The sequence below is a fragment of the Ambystoma mexicanum genome, chromosome 1p (assembly GCF_040938575.1).
Source record: "Ambystoma mexicanum isolate Mex_15411 chromosome 1p, UKY_AmexF1_1, whole genome shotgun sequence".
Lineage (NCBI taxonomy): Eukaryota > Metazoa > Chordata > Amphibia > Caudata > Ambystomatidae > Ambystoma > Ambystoma mexicanum.
The window spans coordinates 1,390,760,068-1,390,778,343 of record NC_090921.1 but is presented as its reverse complement, the minus strand read 5'-3'; the positions used below and the strand labels follow the sequence as shown (position 1 = coordinate 1,390,778,343).

Here is an 18,276-nt window from a genome sequence, read left to right as displayed (position 1 = left end):
TTCCTATCCATATCCGCCAGTTGGTGTCCAGTCAATTGGTCGACAGCAAACTGGTCGACTGTAATTTGGTCGACACCATTTGGTCGAATGCCAAATGGTCGAATTTTTTTTTTTTTTTATATATATGTGTTTTGTGGGTTTTCGTGTGGGGAAAAAAAAAATGAAAAAAAGGGGGTTAGGGGGATCCCCCCCAAAAAAAACAAAAAAGGGGTAAAAAAAAAAAAATTCCACCATTTGGCATTCGACCAAATGGTGTCGACCAGTTGTCCTGTCGACCAAATGTTTTCGACCAATTGACTGGTAACCCCGCCAGTTGCTTAGTCTGGCAGGAACCCTCCTCTGAGATAACTGCATCCTAATTTTGAGTCAAACCCCTGGGGATGTAATTTTGAGGGGCGAACGCCCACCTTACTTTTAGCAATTGCCAATGATTTCTGAGCGCACCTTCAACTAATTTGGATCATCGCTGAGCTGTAGAGGTGGGATTTGCTCTTCACTTAGCTGGTTCAGGTCAAGCATCTCATCCTCGCTGCTTATCGTGCAGAGGTTTTTCATGTTAGTTATGCCTATTGCTTTTGGACAAGGGCAGGTTCTTTGGGCCTCAGTAATTGTTTTTCTGTTTTCTCTGCGCTTCACAGCCCTCATTTGTAATTTTCTATTGCGTCGAGAGAGAAAAGCTGATGAACTGCTGGTAGAAGCCTCTGGAAGGGCATCTAAATGTTCCTGATCAATGATGTCAGTCAAGGCGGATGGACTATTAGTTAGACCTGCGTCCTCCGGAGATGGTGGGGTTGCAGCCTCCATGATTTGCCTTTATTTGGTCGTCCACCACCTCTGGGCCCAACTCTTGAATAGTTTTTTCTTTCAAAAGTTGTATTATGGAATTTATTTCATAAAGACTACCGGAGATAAGGGCCAAAGAGTGAAGGAGTTCTGGTGAGTTAACTCCAGTGGAGGTGGGGACGGTAGCAGAGACCGTACCTATACACCGCTCTGGATAATGAACGCCACCAGAAGCTACCATTCCCTCAAATGGTTTCTGGGAAGCTTTATGTGCAGTTGTAGTTTGTTTCGTTTGTGCATGTACCAAACAGCATGCAGTGTTAGGAGAGCATGAATCCTTTTCGGTTAGTCTACAGGTCTCTAGCTATAATAAAGCCATCCAAACGGTTGACTTTAGAGAGGATTTCGGAGATGGAGAATTTATTATCCCTCATTTCAAGGTGTGTGACCTCATGCCTCTTATCAAGGAGATCTAGGATACAGGTTATTACAGGAAAGTTATAATAGTCATCAGTCTCAAGAATGGATAAGTTGAGATTGGAGGGAGAAGCTTGGGCCTTAGTGTCATTCGGTGATGAATTGCTAGGACAATTATCACCCATTGTAGGGACGTCATCAATGCATAGCACAGACCCCTGTTTGTCATAGCCTTTTGTTGGGCATTCGTAAGTACAAGGGCTAATGGCATTTTTCTTATGTCCACTGCGTTTGAGTATAGATGATGCTATGGTGGACCTGGGAGCTTTAACAAACGGGTTCTTGGCTCAGAATAAACTGATGTCATCCATACCCCTTCAACGGTGTATCAGGGGGGTGATGGGACCAAGAGAAAGCCGGATTCTTTTGTTTAGCTCTGCCATCACCACCGGGCCCAACATCGAGATGTCAGTCAATGAGTCATTGTTTAGATCTATTGCATTAAGGGAGCGGGATCTTCGCAAAGGGAAACCCTCCATTTGCAAGTGGAGTTGCAGACTTTTCCAGATCATATATTTCCTGCATGGAATATAGTGTGGTGTCTAAATTTGCAGTATCAAGGCCTGCATGATGGATCTGTGCATCTGTCTTCGTACGATTATTAATTCAGAACATTTTAGTGTCATGCGCTTTATTTATCACCATCAGAAATAGGAATCAAAGTTTGATTTTAATTTTGTCAGCCGAGACCAGTAAGTATGACTGGAGGTGACTGGGCATCAGCATAATTTTTTATGATATCATCGGCAGGTCTGCTATTTAAGGTGGAGGCCTCTGCCAGACACCTCCCACTACGGAGGCCACCAACCATGATTATGAAACTGAAAAGATCCTGAGATCTAAGTTTTCACTATAGCATGTGTCTTTGGCTACAAATTACGGTGTCAGCACACCTACACCGTCATACAAAAGAAACAAGCTTTCAATGCAGCAGAAATAACACAATAACAACAATGCCTGTGCATATACTTCAGCATAAACACAGCCTGCCAGCAAACAATTTCCAAGTTATTCCACAAATGAAAACCGTTAGACCAAAATAGACTTAAGCTAGAGTCAACAAGAGAACAATTGCTGGTCAGTGAAGTAGTGAATTAATAAGACTTCAATCACCAAAAGCAGCAATGGAAGTCCAATATTAATTAGATTTAGGGTAGTGGGCCAGTGCCGACAGGGAACAAGTGAGCTGTGTATTTCACGGCTCAGAATACCCGGCCCTGCTTCCTACCTCCCAACCGAACAGCCAAACAGCTCCCACTTGCGGTCCACTACGGGTGCGAGCACGGGTGCACGTGCCCGAACCAGTTGTAGGTTTGCTGGGAGGAGGGCGGCGGGGCCAGTTAAGCAATGGAAACGCTGCAAAGGGAGAAAAGCAGAGAAGATGTGAGCGTGGGGAAAGGCAGCAACAAAGTCCCTGCAAAGTCCCAAAATACCACGTCACAATAAAGTCCACTATTTACTTGGAACCACGTCTCAGTAGTTTTGCTGCGTTTGGACATGGTATCACTTCCTCTTGGGGAAGGCAGTCCAATGAGGAGTCAGCAGCACCAGGGGGACCAGCCAAACAGCTCCCCACTTGCGGTCCACTTCGGGTGCACGAGCCTGCAGCAGTTGTAGGTTTGCTGGAGGAGGGGGGCGGGCCAGTGAAGCAATGGAGACATTGGAACTACTTCTCAATAGTTTTGCCGCGTTTGGGCGCGGTAGCACTTCCTCTTGGGGACGGCAGTCCAACAAGGAGTCAGCAGCCAAGACCCTGTAAAGAACCTATTCCTACTCTTAGTCCTGAGTTTGCCTACTGTACTCCCCACATAAGACCCCCTGGTTTCCTTCTTCAGTGGCTGTAGTGTGCCCACTGCTTATCTTCCCCTCCCTCATTGTGAAGAATGTTAATGAGATCTGAGATTTTGGATAAATGGGCAATGGTACATTTTATAAACAATTTGGCATGGTTAATACCTGTGCTGTTAATAACAGCGTAGTAAAAGGCAGGGCACCTTTGTGTTTGTAACTATGCAATTGTTTGCATCATCATCTCAGACTGTGCTACAATTTTGCCCTTTACCCAGTGTAGATTTTCCCCCTCTTCTATTCACTAAAAGATGGTTATATATAGAGGAAGGAAAGTCAGACTTGTTATAAGAGTAAGGCAGAGGAGGTCAGTGACAGGCACAGAAAAGTCCTACAGAACCTGTCTTTCAGAGTAAGTAGACCAATCTGTTGAGAATCCATCAGGACCAGCAGTGTTAGGGAGAATTCTCAGTGCTAATTCCCTTCTACCTTAGAGACCCAAGCTCTTTTTGCTGGACTTTGAGACTTTTAATTTCAAACCTGGAGAGAGTGAGACCTTTTTCCCACTCATGTATTTTTCTGTGATTTGGACTCTTGTTTCTTTTGACTTTGGAGTCTAACAAACTCCATAGGCATCATCTTTACATTGTGATACACAGCACCTTCAGTACAGTGCCACAGGGAAGTCTCTTAGATTTCCCAAAGGTTTAAATACATTCACCTGGTGAAACTACTGTTTCCAAGAGCAGTGAAGTGAAATTGACTTTACTCACATTTTGTAACTTTCTAGACCCAGCACACACTATCTTACAATAGGGTGCTGGAGGGGTTACTTAGTATCCCCTTTGTCTACTTTTTCATGTAACAATTTTATGTTACCCTTGCCACAATGGCTGGTGGCAGTGGTTTACTTTTTCCTACCATTATGTGTTTTTACCATGGGCTGCAATTGCAGCTGCAGTAAGACACCCAGGGGTGCCCATTTCGTCTAAATCGCCCTGGTCGTCTTTTTTCGCCATTTCTTGTTGGAAAGTTCCTTCTTGAGATTTAGTCTGCGTGCCAAACCAGGTTTGGTCCCTTTGTTAGTTTTGTCTTTGGCCGGATTCACGAGTGAAGCCCGCCTCTGGCTCCAGTGTATCTAGCAGGGCAGGAAGTGAGATAGGTGCCGAAACTCCCTGTGCTTAGTCTTCTTGGTTACAGGAATGCATCCAAGGGTGATTGGCTGGAGGGCTGTCCTTGGAGGACTAGCCACCCTGCTGTGTGATTTACAGCTAGGTGGCGAATGAATGGGAGAAACCTGCATACAAGGCAAGGCTTTTTGCTTGGAAGGCAGAGTCGACCACTGGACGAAGGAATACGAAGAAGAACTTGGAAGAGACGCCTGCTGCAACCACTGGACCGTTGGTTTGCCCGGTGAAGCCCTGCTGCAGTGCTGAAGCTCAGAATTTGCTTCGACTAGAGAAGACCTGCAAAGGACAACTCCTCCCCTTGGGTTGGTGGGACCAATCGACCCCAAAACAAGCTCATCTGGAAATACTCTCTTAGCTGGCTGTACTTCCATTGCTGCTGCAGGAACCGAAGTGCCAGGGAGAGGAACACCAGAATCGAGTGAGTGTCTTTAAGTCGGACCCGAGCTCCAGGGAGATCCTCCGGACTCCCAGGAAGCAGGACTGACCAAGCCTGAGCCAAATTGTTAGGGAGAATTCTCAGAAATGTGCTAATTCCTGTCTTCCTTAGAGACCCCCAGCAACGTTGCTGGATTTTGAGGACTTGAATGTTTAACCTGGAGAGAGTGAGAACCTTTTTTCCCCACACTCTCATGTACCTTCAGTACAGTGGAACAGGGAAGTCTTTCAGATTTGGATAAACTACTGTTTCCAAGAGCAGTGAAGTGAAATTGACTTTACTTACACTTTTAACTTTCTAGACCCAGCACACACTATCTTACAATAGGGTGCTGGAGGGGTTACTTAGCATCCCCTTTGTCTAGCTTCTCATGTAACAATTTTATGTTACCCTTTCCTCGATAAATGGCTGGTGGCAGTGGTTTACTTTTAACTACTGTGGAGCACTTTTACCGCAGGCTTCGTTCGCAGCTGCAGTAAAGCACCCGCGGGTGCCATTTTTGTCAAAATGGCCCCATTCGTCTTTTTTCGCTATTTCTTTGTGGAAAGGTCCTTCATGAGATTTACTCTGCACACCAAACCAGGTTTGGTCCCTTTGATCATTTTGTCTTTGGCAGGATTCACGAGTGAAGCCCGCCTCTGGCTCCAGGGAGTCTGGCGGGGGCAGTAAGTGAGGAAGGTGCCCAAAACTCCCTGTGCTTAGTCGCCTAGGAGACAGGAATGCACTCCTAGGTGAATGGCCGGCTGGTTGTCCGGCAAGGACAGACACCCTGCTGGGTGACTGACAGCTGGGCTGGAATGAATGGGAGAAACCTGCATAAAAGGGGAGGCTTCTTGGCATGGAAGGCAGAGTCGACCACTGGACGAAGGAATCTGAAGAAGAACTTGCAAGAGACGCCTGCTGCAACTCCTGAACCGTTGGTTTGTCCGGTGAAGCCCTGCTGCTGTGCTGAAGCTTCGAATTCGCCTTGACTAGAGAAGCACTGCAAGGACGACTTCTGCCCTTCGGTTGGTGGGACCAATCAACTCCAAAGCAAGCTACATGGACATCCTCTCGAAGCTGGTTACATTTCCACTGCCGTTGCTGCTGGAAACCGTAGAGCCAGGGAGAAGAACACCTGATTGTGTGTGTTGCTTCTAAGTTGGCCAAAAGCTAAAGGAAGATCCTCCGGACTCCCAGGAAGCAGGACTGACCGAGCATGAGCCACCTCAACAGTGTTGGACCCCAGATGCAAGGAAAGCCCATCTCGACAGCCAAGAGTCTGCAGTGTTGCTATTTGCTGAGACGCAAGGAGCTGAAACCGCAAAGTACCACTGATTAGAAGTGGGTCTTTTTCTGTCGCCGACCGTCCCGTTGCAGTGTAGGAGTCATCCATACGTCCTCCCTCTTGTCCCCAGGACTGAGGCCCAGGAACTGCAGAGCTGCTCCGGAACAGAAGCCAGCCAAAGCCCTTTTCTGCTAACCAAAGGTACTGTAAAGTCTAAGAGAACATACCTCTTGTTGTGTAACCTCACTTGTTCTCAGTTGAGACTTGTCTTGGTTGCTTTTGCAGAGTTGCTATCAGCTTTAGCCGAATCAGCTTGTGGCCCTGCTTCGATTTCTTCTTTTCTACAAATGATTCTAAAACATTGTGCAAGACATTTACCTACCTGCAAGAAGTGCTTCAGCTCACCTAGACTTTTGCCCAATTGACTTTGGCCTAGCCTGGCTCCCTGAATGACTTCTTCCTTCTCTTCCTTCTGACATTGTGTTTGGTCTTCCGTCCAGGAAGGGGTTAACTAACGTTGCATTGGGGGGTTTTCAAAAGTATTTACCTGCTTCAGAATATTTGTGTGATCTCTTGTTTTATTCTAATAATCTTTTTCTTTGACATATTACTAAGTATTGCCCTAAAAGCAACACTCATATCAATGTCCACTGTGTCCTAGTTATTTAAGTCACCTGAGGGTGAAGGAAGTGTCTGTGTGCCATCCCAAATGGGTACTTAATGATTAAGTGAAACTAAGAGTGTGTATTTTGGAGTGTATTTGTGTGTTACTATTATATTGCCCCTTCTGAAGAAGGCTTACTCAAACTGACTGTTAAATAAATTAATAATTGTTTAATCAAGAAACCTTGTGTATAACAGTTTTTTTTAATACGTGTCACTGTGAATCTCTGTGTAACTCCCCTACAGCTCACATTGACCCTCTTGAGATAAGTCTGGCTGCTCAACACGCTACCAACCTGTGTAGTACAGACTTATACCAAAGGTTGGGTTCCTATTACCAGGAGGTCAGGGTTGTTGTAGTGCACCCAAAGGGTAATCCATACAATCTTGCCTAACGCATCTCAACAGAGTGCTGACCCCAGATTCGAGGAAAGTCCATAGTGGTATCCGAGAACCGCGGTGGTGCTAGTTGCGAGAGCCGCGAGGAGCTGAAACCACAAAGTGCCGCTGATCTGAAGTTTGCCCATTGCTGCCGCCGACCTTCCATTCGTAGTGCAGGAGTCCCCAGATGCCCTGCCTCTTGTCCCCACGACTGAGGCCCAGGAACAACAGGATCTGCAGACCTACACAGGAACAGAAGCCAGCTGGAACCAATTTCTTCTAACTAAAGGTACTGTAAAACTAAGGGGACTTACCTCTTGTCGTGTAGCCTTGCTAGTTCTCAGTTGAGACTGTCTTGGTTGCTTTTGCAGAGTTGCTTGCAGCTTTGCCCCTTACAAGCCTCCCAGCTTGTGGCCCTACAGTGATTCTACTTTTTCTACAAAGACTTCTAAAACATTGTGCAAGACTTTTATATACCTGCAAGAAGTGCTTCAGCTCACCTAGACTTTTGTTCAATTAACATTGGCTGGCCTGGCTCCCTGAAAGACTCTTCTTAACTCCGACTTTGTGCTTTATCTTTCCTCCAGGAAAGTGTTAATTTACTTTGCATTGAGGGTTAAAAAGTCCTTACCTGCTTAAGAATATTTGTTTAAGGAACACATTACTAACCTGTAACTGTTGTTCTCCAGCATGGGTCTGGCATGGATTCACATGCTCATGAATATTCCCTGTCGTCAGGCTGGGAATCCTTGTTAAAGAGAAAATCAGCATCAGTTTCGTTTCTGATCTGTCTTTATTAGTAGTAACCAATCACTGGTCTCTGGGTCATACTGCCCCCATCCAATGATTGCCCTCTCCCTAAGCCCCTCCCCTTGCAGCCATCCTCAGATTTGGTAGCACGTAAAGTTGCAGTATGACCAAGTAAAGAGCCGCAGAGGGGAAGGAGGGAGGGTTCGCATGTGAATCCAAGCCAGACCCATGCTGGAGAACAACAGTTACAGGTAAGTAACTTGTTCCTTTTCCAGCATGGGGTCTGGCATGGATTCACACGCTCATGAATATAAGAATACATAGCAGTACACACATGCACAACCACGGGAGGTGGCAAAAGGCTCAACATTAAGCATTACATAAACTCAACATTAAGCAACTCTTACCTCATCACCAGGCGCACCTTCAGGCAAACAGGTTGCGCAACACTGCTTTGCCGACTCTGGACTCGTCCCTGGAATCCCGGTCGACGCAGTAGAATCTCGTGAAGGTGTGTGTCGACCTCCACGTAGCAGCCCGGCAGATGTCCAGCAGGGGCACACCAGACAAGAACGCCGTAGTAGCAGCGATCGCTCTGGTCGAATGGGCTCTCGGACGGCCGGGAAACGGTCGGTTGGCCAACCGATGACAGTGCATGATGCAGCCGGAGAGCCATCTGGAAATGGAAGCCTTCGAGAGAGCCTTCCCTTGGTTCACAGGTCCAAAGTTCACAAACAGCTGTGATGTTTTCCGAAAACTCTTCGTTCGGTCCACGTAGAACTTCAGCGCTCTAGCTACATCCAGCAAGTTCAAAGTCCACTCGGCCGGCGACAAAGGTGACGGAAAGAAAACTGGTAACACCAAGGGCTCGTTAAGATGGAAGTCCGACGGCACCTTGGGCATGAAAGAGGGGTGCGTCCTCAGCACCACCCTCGTATCGTGAAAAGTCAAGTATGGAGGCTTGCAGGATAGGGCCTGAATCTCTACCACGCGTCGCACGGAGGTGATGGCCACAAGGAACGCTGTCTTCCACGACAGGAACTTCAACAGAGCCGAATGCAAAGGCTCAAATGGTGGCCCCATGAGCCTGGTCAGCACCACGTTGAGCTCCCAAGCCGGGGCTGAAGCCTTCACCGGCGTGAACGATCGGAACAGTCCCTTCATAAATTCCTTCACCAGTCGATGAGAACACAAGGACGGCCGCCCTGCAGTTCTGGTGTATCGGGATATCGCTGCCAGATGTATCTTGATGGAAGCGTGAGCTAGTCCAGCTTTGGCCAGCGACAGTAGGTATATGGTAGCACTTGAGGTGCCGTAATCGTAATCCGTAGAGGGTTGATCTTCTGTGCACGGCACCAGACAAAGAACCTCTTCCACTTATGTCCGTAGCACTTGAGAGTTGAGGACGCCCTGGCCTTTGCAAGAACCTCTCTGCAGTCAGCTGGGATATCATAGCCTCCAAACTCTAGTGCTGCAGGAGCCAGGCCTGCAAGCTCAGCGACTCCGGGTCGTGATGAAGAATGACACATCCCTCTCTGGAGAGAAGATCTGCGTCCGTCGACAGCTTGACTGGTGGGGACGCTGAGACGTCCAGAAGGTCCGGGAACCAGATCTGTCTCGGCCACGCCGGTCTAACAAGGATCATCCTGCACTGGGACCTCTTGAGCTGGCTGATGAGTCGAAGCAGCAGCGGCAACGGAGGAAACGCATACAGGAACAGGCCGTCCCAGGGGAGCGAGAAAGAATCGCCCATGCTCCTCGGCTGGGGAAACCTGCTGGCGAACCTCTGGCACTTGGAGTTCGTCGCCGTCGCAAACAGGTTGATCTGGGGTTTGCCCCATCATTGGAAGAGCCGATCCACTTGATCCTGGCGTAGTTCCCACTGGTGGCACGAGCGCAGCTCCCTGCTCAGTGAGTCGGTGATGGCGTTTTTTATTCCTGCCATATGGAAGGGAGCCAGAAACATCCCCTGAGCGACGGCCCAGTGCCACAGATCCTGGGCCTCCTTGGCTAGGGCTGGGGATCTGGTGCCTCCCTGCTTCCTGATGTAGAACATTGTGGTGGTGTTGTCGGTGAAGATCCTCACGACCTTGCCCTTGAGGGACGGGAGGAACGACTTGAGCGCCCAGAACACGGCGCAGAGCTCCAAGATGTTGATGTGGAGAGACCTCTCCTACGGGAGCCAAAGGCCTCTTGCGTGGAGATCTCCGGTGTGCGTACCCCATCCCTCCAGGGAGGCGTCCGTAGTCACCGTCTCCTGATGTGCCGGGGTCTGGAAGTCCGTGCCCGCCGTGAGTTGTGCACGGGTGCCCCACCACTGAATCGCCCGACGGAAAACCTTGTCGAGTGGGATCTTGTCTTCGAAGCTGCCCACTGCTTCCACTGATGCAAGCAGCGGGCGTCGAGGAACTCCTGTGCATCCGTAGCCTGCACAGGCGCACTAGATGGATGCATGAGGACATCATTCCGAGGAGGGACTTGATGGATCTCACCATGGCCACATCCGTGGCTAGCAGGGGCTGCACCTTGCCTAAGATGGCCTTCGTCCTTTCCTCCGACGGAGACGCCAATCGTTCCACTGTATTGAGCTTTGCTCCCAGAAACAGTGCCGCCTGCGACTGAACCAAATGGGATTTCGGGTAGATGGAGAAACCCAGCTCTGTGAGTAAGCGGACTGTCTTCGCCGTGTGCTTGACGGCGAGTTCTCTTGTCCTTGCACGGATGAGCCAGTCGTCCAGGTAGGGGTAGACATGGATCCCCTGCAGGCGCAGCCGCGCCGCCACTGGTGCTAGGCACTTGGTGAACACCCTGGGTGCCGACTTCAATCCGAATGACAGAGCTCTGAATTGGTAGTGGCGTCCTTGGACTACGAATCTGAGGAACTTTCGGTGTCCTTTTAGGATGGGGATGTGGAAGTAAGCATCCTGCAAGTCCAACGACGATGGGAAGTCGCCCTCCTCCAGCTGTCCCAGCACGTGCTGGAGAGTTACCATCCCGAACTTCTGTGCCTTGATGCATTTGTTCAACCGACATAGTTCCAGGATGGGGCGCCAACCGCCTGTCTTCATTCTGACGAGGAAGTATCTTGAGTATACTCCGGAGCCCTGGAGCCTCTTGGGGACGAGCTCGATGGCACCTTTCTTGAGCATCTCCTTTACCTCCAACAACAGTTGAGGAACGTGATTTTCCTTCCTGGCCACGGGAGGAATGCGGGGACACTGCTTTTGTAATTCGAGAGTGTGTCCGTGGGCCAGGGCATCCAGCACCCAACGGTCGGTGGAGATGGACTCCCACACGCTGACAAACTTTGCCAGCCGGCCTCCCACCGGGGTGCTTCGGTGGGGGCCCGATGCTACGGTCGGTTCAATCTTGTTTGGAGGCGGCCGTGCCTCCTTGGCGACGATGCTGAGATCCTCCTTGCTTGCCGCAACCTCTGTAAGCCTCCTGGGACGAGGAGCAGGCCGCCTGGCGGTACATAGAGGAGCCACCGCCTGATCCCTTGGAGTCCCCCCTCTCTGCCTCCGGCACTCCAAAAGGGCCGTCGTTGCTGAAGGACTCCCAGGGCTCGGGCCGTCTCTGTGTCGGCCTTGATGGCCTGCAGCGACTCAGCCACTGTTTTCCCAAACAGGTTGTTGCCGTCGAAGAGCATGTCCAAAACCCCTGGTCTGCACGTCCTGACGGAAGTCTGTCACCTTGAACCAGCCTCGTCGTCGAAGGCAAACACCGTTGCCTAACTGGCGAAACCCAGTGTCAGCAATGTCCGTTGCCACCGTTATGGCGTGGTCCGACGCCACCTCACCTTCCTGCAGAATCTCCAGGGCCTCTGCCCTCTTGTCCTCTGGTAGGAAGTCCAGTAGGGGAGCTATCTTGTACCACAGCTCCCTGTCGTAATGAGCCACAATCGCTAAGGCGTTGGCCGCCTTAATTGTCGTTGCCGCCGACGAGATGACCGTCACCACATGGCGTCCAATTTCTTACCCTCGCCATAAGGTGGGGAAGTAGAGGTTGAGGCTGTTGCCCCCGACACATTCTTCTTGGCGGCCGCTGAGATGACCGAATCCGGCATAGGTTGAGCCCTGATGCACAAAGGGGCGGCGTCGGGGACCCAGTACTTCTTCTCGTACCTGTCCCTCTTGGCAGGCGTCGTGGACGGGTTCTTCATGATCGCAAGTCACTCGTCCCAGATATTGTTGAGTAACGGTACCGCGAGGACCGTCTTTCTCTTGGCCTCTCGCCGTTGATGGAGGAAACCCTCCTTCTGTTCCTCGGGGCAGAGCTGGAAGAGCTTGGATGCCCTGGCGATCATGGCGTGAAAGCCAATTTCGTCAGGGGGGAGCCCGAGGGAGTGGTGATGGAAGGTCCGTCCCGTCGTCACCACCTTCATCCACTCCCGTCGTCGTATCCGTTGCTGTATCATCCCTGGGGTCCGGTGAGGGGGATGAGGGCTCTACAGGTCGTGGGGGCATGAAGGACGTGGAGGGATGAACTCTCCTCCGCTTGTTGGGAGGGCATCCCGACGGACCCGGTTCTGGATTGTCCGCCGGGGTTCGTGGTAATCTCGTTCTTATCTCTGTGCATAAGGTTTGGATTGCCATCAAAATGGCCGCCGAGTTATCCTGAGGCTCGGGCAATGGCTGCGACGGGAGGGATGGCTGCTCCTGCACTGGGGCCTCGTCAGCGCCACCATCGCTTTCTTCGACCACCTCTTCGGGATCCCTCCCGTGGGATCGTACCTTCTCGAACCTCTTGTTGAGGTTCTTCACGGTTTCCACCAGCACCTCCTCAGAAGCTGAATCCGTGTCCGTAATGGCCACCGGCCCACCCCCCTCTTTTTCCACCGGGGTCTTCACAGGGGTCTTGTCGATGGGCTGGAAAGAGGATTCCCTCCACGGTGGCAGGGAAACTCTGGGTCCCGAGATCGCCTCCACTGGTGTAGCCTCCCCAGGCTTCGCCAGGTCCGCCACGACTCCCTCGATAGAGGCCTTAGCCGGGTGAATCAAGGACTTCACCACCTTGGACGCGCTTGAGGCCTTCACCTTGGGGGGAGGGTCACCGCCTCGCTCCCCCTCGGCTGAATCCTTCGAGATCGACCGGGGCCTCTCCAGATTTCCTCTGCCCCGAACCAGAGCGTTGGCTCGTGGTTGATGTTGCCGGGGAAGGCGCGCCCTGCCTGGCAGCCGAAGAGCCCGACCGTTCGGCGCTCCCGGTGCCCGCAGACTCGCGGTGCTTAGCCTTCTGTTGGGCCCCCGTCGCCGGGGCGCCCTCACAGGACTTCGAAGACCGCTCTGACCTTTTCTTCTTCTCACTTGCTGGGCCCTTCTCCAGCCAGCTGGCGAGGCGGGAACAACGAACCCTCATGGTCCGTTCCGAAAGGTTCTTGCAGAACGCACAGTCCTTCTCCACGTGCATCCTGTCCTCATGAAGGCAGTAGAGACATCTCAAATGCTCATCCTCTTTGAAAACATTCTGTAACCCGCATCCAGGGCAGTTCCTGAACAGCTTGGATCCGGGTGTCGAGCTTCCCATGTCCTGGGCCATGTCCATGGTAGGCCTCAGATCTTCTGGAGTCCTCCAAGAAGCGTAACTCGATGAAAACTTCACCCTTGAGGGGCGTAGAAAATTCCGAAACGGGTCCCCGTTGATCGGAAGTAGAACGGTGGAGCTTGAGGCTCGATTTAACCAAAAAAATGAGAAAATGTCTTTGAAAAAAGCGCGAAAACGCAGTAAAAGTTCGAGAGCTATAGCACGAGGACTCCCAACACTTGAACGTGTGGTAAAAATCTGAGGATGGCTGCCAGGGGAGGGGCTTAGGGAGAGGGCAGTCATTGGCTGGGGGCAGTATGACCCAGAGACCAGTGATAGGTTACTACTAAGAAAGACAGATCAGAAACGAAACCGATACTGATTTTTTTTTCTTTACCGAGGATTCCCAGCCTGACGACGGGGAATATTCATGAGCATGTGAATCCATGCCAGACCCCATGCTGGAGAACCTTTGTTTTATTCCCAAACCCTTTTCTTCGACAGCAAACTCAGTATTGCTCTAAATGTAACAGTGATATATTAATGTCCACAGTGTCCTAGTTATTTAAGTCACTGTAGGTTGTAGGAACAATCTGTGTGCCATCCCAAATGGGTACTTGCTGATTTAGAGAAACTAAGGAGGTGTATTTTGAAGTGTATTTTTGTGTTACAAATATATTGCTCCGTTCTGAAGAAGGCTTATTCAACTGACTGTTAAATAAATTAATACATTGTTTAATCAAGAAACCTTGAGTGTAAGAGTTTATTTGAATACTGTCACTTTGAATCTCTGTGTAAAAACCCTACTGCTCACATTGACCCCTCTTCAGATAAGCCTGGCTGCTCAGCCACACTACCAACCTGTGTATACCAAAGGTTGGGTTACCTATTACCAGGATGACAAGGTTGGTGTAGTCTCCCACAGAGTACTACATACAATCTTGACTAACAAGCGGTTAGACAGCAAATGTATAATACAGAGTCACCCTGCAGAGTGAACACATGACACAGAGACACGCCCCAGGATGCCAAAGAACAAAGCTGAAAAGGAGGGTCAAGAACAAGAGGCCAAGGTGAAACACCAGAGGCTGCAATTGCACAAAGCCACCATTACAATTGCGGACAGCAATGCCAGTGCAAGTAAGCAGAATCGAAGTACAGTAACGCCATACTCTTAAGCAAGAATCCATTGTTGGAGACAGGAGAACTGATGGGGAGGCAATGGCAGAGAGAGATGTCCTGAGCGAAACCCAGTGAGTCTACACAAAAAAGTGATTATTAATTCCAGGCAGCAGCCCCTGTTTTGCAGAGTTCCTAGACCTTTCGAGAAACAAAGTAAAAAGGGAAATTTTGCAGTTAGAGCTTGAAATAATCATATAGGGATGTGTAACGGGCAGAATTAAATATTTTGAGTGAATAGCACATTTTAACAGTACACAAAAAGTGCTGCATATTGTTAAGCAAATATATAGAACCTAGCTGTACGACGTTCATTTATCGCCCGTTTTATTTCCACTGCACTTTTTGCCCAACATATCATCGAAAAATATGGAGGGGGGTAAAGGGCACATAAGGGGCAGGGTGTGGTGGGATATAGGGAATACATGTTAGGGGAGGGGAGGTTTGGGGGGGGGCCCAAATAAAAATAAAAAGTTGATACTTTTTTTCGGCAAAATATTTTCGTCAAAAAAGCAGCTAAAATAAAACTGGGGATGAATGAACATAGAACCAACCTAGCCAAAATACTAAGCATTTCTTGTTATTAGAAAGTACCAGAACTGGCATGGACAGTGCATGCTCTTTCCTTACTTCAGAAGAAAATCAATAATGAAATGGTACATAGAGGTGACTGAAAAAAGACCTACCACATTGGAATTCTCCTTGTAGCGAAAAGCAAGTCGATACGCAGCAAAAACCAATGGGGGTAAAGTGTAACGAATCCTCTGGTTCCCACCTGCCCCGAAATGTTTTCTGGCTGTGTTAAGGATCTAAAAAAAAATGAATAAAACAATTGGAGGTCAGCGCAATGAGACATTTAATCTCCCTCTTTGTTCCTTATACAATTCCACATCGTGACACCAATGTGCACCAAATTGTGGATAGTTAGGACCTGCCGGACATTACTGGCTATATGACATTTGGACACTCCAACTTTTTCCCTGGATTCAGCCCATTCACACAAGAGACGGTTGCCTGACATCAGCGAAAGTTCAATGTTGTTGTAGAAGGACTGGACAAAGCTCATTTTAAGTGTCTTGACAGGAGGAACTAAACTCTAAGGCTTATTGGTCCTTCAAAAACCACATTTCAAGGTCCTAGGATGCACTGTTTCTGAGATATTTGTACCGCGCCAGGGTGAGTCAACAGGTGGGGAAAGCGCACAGAAGGTACCAGTAAGCTGCAGCATGCCAACTCTCGCCTCCCCACCACATTTGCTCCGGGGTATGTTGGCCAGACGCACGCGCCCCTCTCAGTGCAGTTTACTTTGTAGTGCAAAGTACATCAAATGATAAACAACTCAGGACAGCGACCAACAGTATCATCGATGTTCAACAATATATGTGTTATGTCTGCCTACAGAACCTGTGCAGAGTACGGGTAATTTTTGCTAGAAATCCATGAACACTGTACAACATCTCTTTATTGGACAAACATGCCCATGCAGATGCTTTTTCCATTTTGCACACAATACTGTATATTCCAAGCATATGGGTTGAAACCATGGGGGATCATGAAAGGTCAAGGATAGTCTTCAAGCTTTCCAATATAAAATTACATTTTTTGAGGTATTTGATGCCGCAAAACTCTTAGGATTATATTGCACTCGTAATAATTTGAATCAATTACAATATTTCCAAATAGTGTCAGAATAAAACAGCAAATTATGAAGGGTTCATTTTTTTCCAAAGATCTATTCCAAAACCTCGGGCCAACACACGTTGGATAACATTAATTTTGTAATTATAAGTGTGATGAAAATGGAAAGTATTTAAAGTTCATGGCCTTGGGGTTGTCTGGATCCTTGCTGGGTCGTGGGCTAGAATTCTTTCAAGGTCGGAGTTTCCAACAAACACGACTTAAATCTTGGACTGAAGTTTTTTACACTTGTTGGGCATAGTGTAATATGAGACTAGGGATAGAGAGGCTCATTACAAGTTGGGCAGTGTGAGAAAAAAGTGCCACCACCTTTCCTGCACTGACAAATTTAAACTTCTGGCAGAAATTTCAAGTGGTAATTCTGCAGATTTTTGGATGAAAAGTGAAGGATTTAACTCGAGCTTGATGCTCCATCACTCGGTAATTCCACTGGTGGTAATTACCCAGAAAATCCCCAATGGAGTCTTAGTACAACACCACTCTTCCACCACTTGTAATCCTGTGGTAAAAGCACAGGACCAAGTGGTGGGACTGGTAATCGATTCTGGCAGTATTTTGATGTATTTACTGTTGAAATACCGCCAAACTCTGAACTCGGCCAAGAGCTTTTAAGGTTTTTAAATGGGATACATTACTCACTGTAATCGTATTTCTGATGCTTGTATCTGCTTAGATTCACATGCTATGCATAGGCCCACATCTAGTGGTAGCCGCAGAGTATTACATTTTTTGTTTTCGAAACTCGAAAAAAGGACTTTGACAGGGCGTGCCAGTAATACTATCCCTAGTGCGACGCCTACTGTAACCATGGTCTTTCAAGCGCCTTTGTCCCTCAGATGGTTTTGTTTCTGACATGAGGTAGCATGAAGTGTAACGCAAGTACAGATTTAATAAAGCAGATAAGAGTAGATGTTAGGGAGAATTCTCTGTTTAGGCTGAATTTCCCTACCTAGTGAGTCCCCCAGCAGCTTTGCTGGATTTCTGGGGTTTAATTTTTTTCTCCTGCCAAGAGTGAGACTCTTTTACCCTCACTCTTGGACATGTTGAAGTGTGTTTTCTTGGTTAAACCTTGTGTTGAATGGGCTATGGGGTCTTTTACTCCATAGGGCCTCATGTATTTTTGTGATGTGGGTCACACAGCACCCTCTGTGCCGTGACCCAGGGGTGTCCTAGGGACTCCCCAACATAGACTCCATACCCTGGGACTGACTACTGTCTCCCAGGGCATGTAAAGTCACCAAAGACTTTGCTAGTCTTGAATCCTGAACAGAACCAGTACAAACCATCATATTGTGGACGTACTGGCTGGGGCAATTCGATTGCCCCAGGGTCTGTTAGTCGAGGGGGCACGTCTCCGTCCCCCCTGATCGAGTTTTGGCTGGTGGCAGTGGAAACTACTTTTTATATTCGACCGCGAATATTTCCCTATGGGATTTCCCATTGTTTTAGGCTAACACATTTAATTATTTATTTACGGTAGCCTTAAACATACCGCCGGTTTATATATTTATTTTTATAACTCCGGTTGGGACTTTTTGCCAAAACTTGATTCTAAAATGGCGTTGGTGTTCGCCTCTGTAACTCTGACCCAAAGTGGAGCCCTTTGTTCCACTTTTGGCGGGCTTCTCCACAGAAGCCCTCCAAAGTGGTGCCACTCTGTCTGGGGTACTTAGGAGGGGTGGAGGGGGATTTAGGCACCCTGGACTGAGTTACCTTGGTAACTCAAGTCGCACTCCGTCCTGATTGGCCCAAGTGGTGAGCCGCCCGGCTCACCACTTAGCATGTTTGAGTGACAGCTAGGCTGGGTGAATGGGGGTTTGCTGCATAAAAGCAGGGCTTTGGGGACTGGGACTTCAGAAGTCGCCACAGGACCAAGAATCCGACGAGGGAAGAGCTGAGCCGACCTGCTTCGACGACACCACCCGGTGGAGCCCTGCTGAACCGTCTCACCACTTTTTCCCGACGACCGAGGAGAACTCTTAACGGAGTGGCTCCTTCCCTTGACTGGTGGGGACAACCAGTTTTCGCCTTCTTTCCGTCCTTTTGAGGTATCTCGTGGCCGCCTTGCCTGTGCCAAGCACCCCGGCATCCGGAATACCACACTTTACCCCCATACCGCGAAAGTCGGTACCAACCCTTGA

General features: G+C 49.0%; 1 protein-coding gene across 1 annotated transcript in view; it reads right to left on the bottom strand.

The window, feature by feature from the left end:
* The window catches only part of VPS35 (VPS35 retromer complex component), a 1,351,314-nt gene that overhangs the window by 427,744 nt on the left and 905,294 nt on the right, over nt 1–18,276 (bottom strand). Inside the window, exon 13 of the mRNA XM_069607068.1 lies at nt 15,124–15,246. Coding sequence (XP_069463169.1) covers nt 15,124–15,246 — 123 coding nt within the window. The remainder of the gene's footprint in view (nt 1–15,123; nt 15,247–18,276) is intronic.